The 3,048-nt window shown below is 28.2% G+C and overlaps 1 protein-coding gene across 1 annotated transcript; it reads left to right on the forward strand.

The window, feature by feature from the left end:
• Positions 1 to 1,006: 1,006 nt before the first annotated feature.
• On the forward strand, positions 1,007 to 2,421 carry LOC145829918 (uncharacterized). The gene is made up of 3 exons (XM_082937794.1): positions 1,007 to 1,044; positions 1,284 to 1,358; positions 1,450 to 2,421. Exon 3 carries the CDS (start codon positions 1,555 to 1,557, stop codon positions 2,416 to 2,418), a length of 864 nt encoding a protein of 287 aa, XP_082793920.1. The 5' UTR covers positions 1,007 to 1,044; positions 1,284 to 1,358; positions 1,450 to 1,554; the 3' UTR covers positions 2,419 to 2,421.
• The last annotated feature ends 627 nt before the right edge of the window (positions 2,422 to 3,048 follow it).

Here is a 3,048-nt window from a genome sequence, read left to right on the forward strand (position 1 = left end):
TTAAAACTTTAACTAGTTCATTATTCTAGTCTGCAAATCTTAAATTTATTTGTTTATTATAATAGGACTTTTTCAATAAAATTTTATAAAATGTTTTTTATTATTACTTGTTGTCTTATGTTGAAACAACTCATATATATTCTATTATTCAGAAGATTATCTAATAATATTTTTGTAAACTACTATAAAATAATTGTTTTAAGTTATTTATATTTATGTATATGTAAAATATACAAAAATATTGTAAAAAAATGCAGTTTTTTCGCTGTTTCTTCATTAGAGTTACATCTTTAACAGTTATGCACAGCACTTTTGTCTAAAGACTTATAAAAAAGCTACATATAATATATAAGCACAGAACTTTAGCTTTTTGTAAAGACTAAATAAACTGTGTTGCAAATTTAATATTAGGATAGTTTTTTTTTATTTCTTTATATAATCATTTGTATAAAATATATTTTAACCAGGGTTGCCACAAGTTCAGGAAATGTCAGGAAAAACTCAGGGAATTTTCAAGTTGAAAAAAATCTCAGAGAATCTCATGGAAACTCAGGGAATTTTGATTTATTTTTTAAACTCAGGGAAGTTTTGATTTTTTCTAAAAAACTCAGGGAAGTTTTAAGATTAAAAAGAACTCAGTAAATTTTTTGCTTGATTTTTTAATGAGATTTAATTAATCTGGTTCAATATTTTGTTCAAGAAAATTAGTTTTAATTACTTTTAAGTTCTTATTTAGAAATTTTTAAATTTTGTGGCTACTTTTTAAGGATTAAAAAAAACTCAGGGAAGTTTAAGGTTACTCAGGGAAGTTTCTGTACACTCAGGGAAGATTTTTTGACTCAAAGAGTGGCAACCCTGCAGACAAAATGTGATAATTAAAAAAAAAATTTCTGAATTTTTTCAAAAACCCCAATTTTTATCTGACTTTTGTCATTAAGTTAGGTAAAAATTGGGGTTTTATAAACAATTTAGAAAACATTCATTTAAAAAATTTCTGAAAAGTTGAGTGGTAACCCTGTGTTTACCATCAATAATAATAATTAAGTAGTTTTATAGTAATGTTTTTATTGTTAGTACATAGGGTTTGTCTTAGATATTAAAGATAATTGTTATATTGAAATTTAAATTATATTGAAAGGATTCAATTAAACATCAATACTATTTTTAATTTGTTTTTTAATTGTTATCCTTAATATTTATTATGATGTTGCTAACTTGACAACTTTTTCATACCCTTACCAACTTGTTCATCATCTTATAAGTTACTACTAATAAATTTTCAGTTACACATCAGAGGAAATCAGGTCATAAAAGAGGTAGGGTCTCACTCTCATCTACCAAATCCATCAAAAATAAAGGTATATCTATTTGTAAATAACAGCTTAAAAAAAATCTATTTAAAAAATTTTATTAACTGGGACTGCTGAAATAAACAACTTTATTTAACAGGTACGTAAAGCTGTTGAAGAGTTGAAAAAATTGAGCAAAACTGGCATTGTTAGCACAGAAAACTCTGTCAGTAGATCCTTGGAGGTAGCTGGTGAAAATTGTGGAATGCAATTACCAAACAGAGATTCGTTAAAACAAAGAAGTAGGAGAGCGAGACAAAAAGCTGGAAATGTTGTTCCCGAACCAACTAACTTGCGGGACTTAATATTGCCAGAATATCTAACTACATTAGACGACGGTACTAACTTCCTCCTCCATGATTCTTTAAATGAAGTAGCTGGCTCAAGGATAATCATTTTTTCAACTCAGAAAAACCTTGAGTTGCTTGCTAGGTACAAAAAATTCATGTCAGATGGTACATTTAGTACAGCACCAACAAGGCATTTCAATCAGCTATATACCATTCATGGAGAAGTCATGGAGACAAGTTTAGACGAAAAACCTGCTGTATTCCCTTTAGTGTACGCTCTGCTTCAAAACAAAACACAGGACACATACACTAGACTTCTCACTACATTAAACAATGTAAACAAAGATGTTTCTTTAGCCTCAGATCTTTTGCTTCAACATAGGGGTTGCCCAGATGAAGCAAAACCTATTGTTAAGTATTTCGTTCACACTTACATCGGTGCCGAAGGTCGAGAACCACTTTTTCCGATAAACTTTTGGAGTGTTTACGAAAGAACAAGGTCAAATTGCTTCCGGACAAACAACTGTGTTGAGGGTTGGCACAGACGATTTAAGTCCGTCATGCAGTGTGCCAACCCTGGCGTGTTTAAGTGTGTGCAGACAATTGTCAAGGAACAAAAAACTCAAAGCTTAGAAATTATGAGGTTAAACGCAGGTGAACCTCCAAAAAAGAAACAAAAACAGTACAGAGATCTTGACCAGAGGTTGAAAAGAATTGTAAATAGTCGTTCTGAAAAAACTATATTAGAATACCTTAGAGGTATTGCCCATAACCTTTAATAACTAGCGTTTGTATTATTATTCGTTTTTTTTCATAAATTTGTTTAAATAAGTTCATTTTAATGTCATAAAGATTTAAATTCATTGTTGTGTGCTGTTTAGTTCTTTTAAAAATTTTGAAAAATAGTTTATACCAATAACATTTTAGAGTATTTATATAGTATCTTTTATGTTAACTTTTTGTTCGAGATATTTAAGCAGGCAACTTTAATTTGCTTTACACCTGTACCAATTTAGTCTTTTTTTCATTAAGTTGTTTAATTTGGTTTATTTATATGTCATAAAGATTTAAATTTAGTGTTATGTATAATTAAGTTCTTTTGAAGATTTAGAAAAAACATTTGTGCCACTAACATTTTAAAGATTTATATAGTAGTATTCATTATGTTTTTTTTTTCTAGGCATTTAAGCAGACAACTTCAGTTTGCTAATACCTGTACCAGTTTTGTTTTCGTTCGTTATTAAATTCTTTAATATGTTATGTTGCATAACAACTAATATAGTATATTACACCTATTAGATTTAAGTCTAAACTTAGTAACTATATCTATAATATCATTATTAATATTGATAAATTAATATCAAGTAGTGTATAACTTTGGTAAGTTATTACAACTTTATTAAAAGCTT

Source organism: Thalia democratica, chromosome 2, assembly GCF_965202585.1.
Source record: "Thalia democratica chromosome 2, ktThaDemo2.hap1.1, whole genome shotgun sequence".
In the NCBI taxonomy this organism is placed as follows: domain Eukaryota; kingdom Metazoa; phylum Chordata; class Thaliacea; order Salpida; family Salpidae; genus Thalia; species Thalia democratica.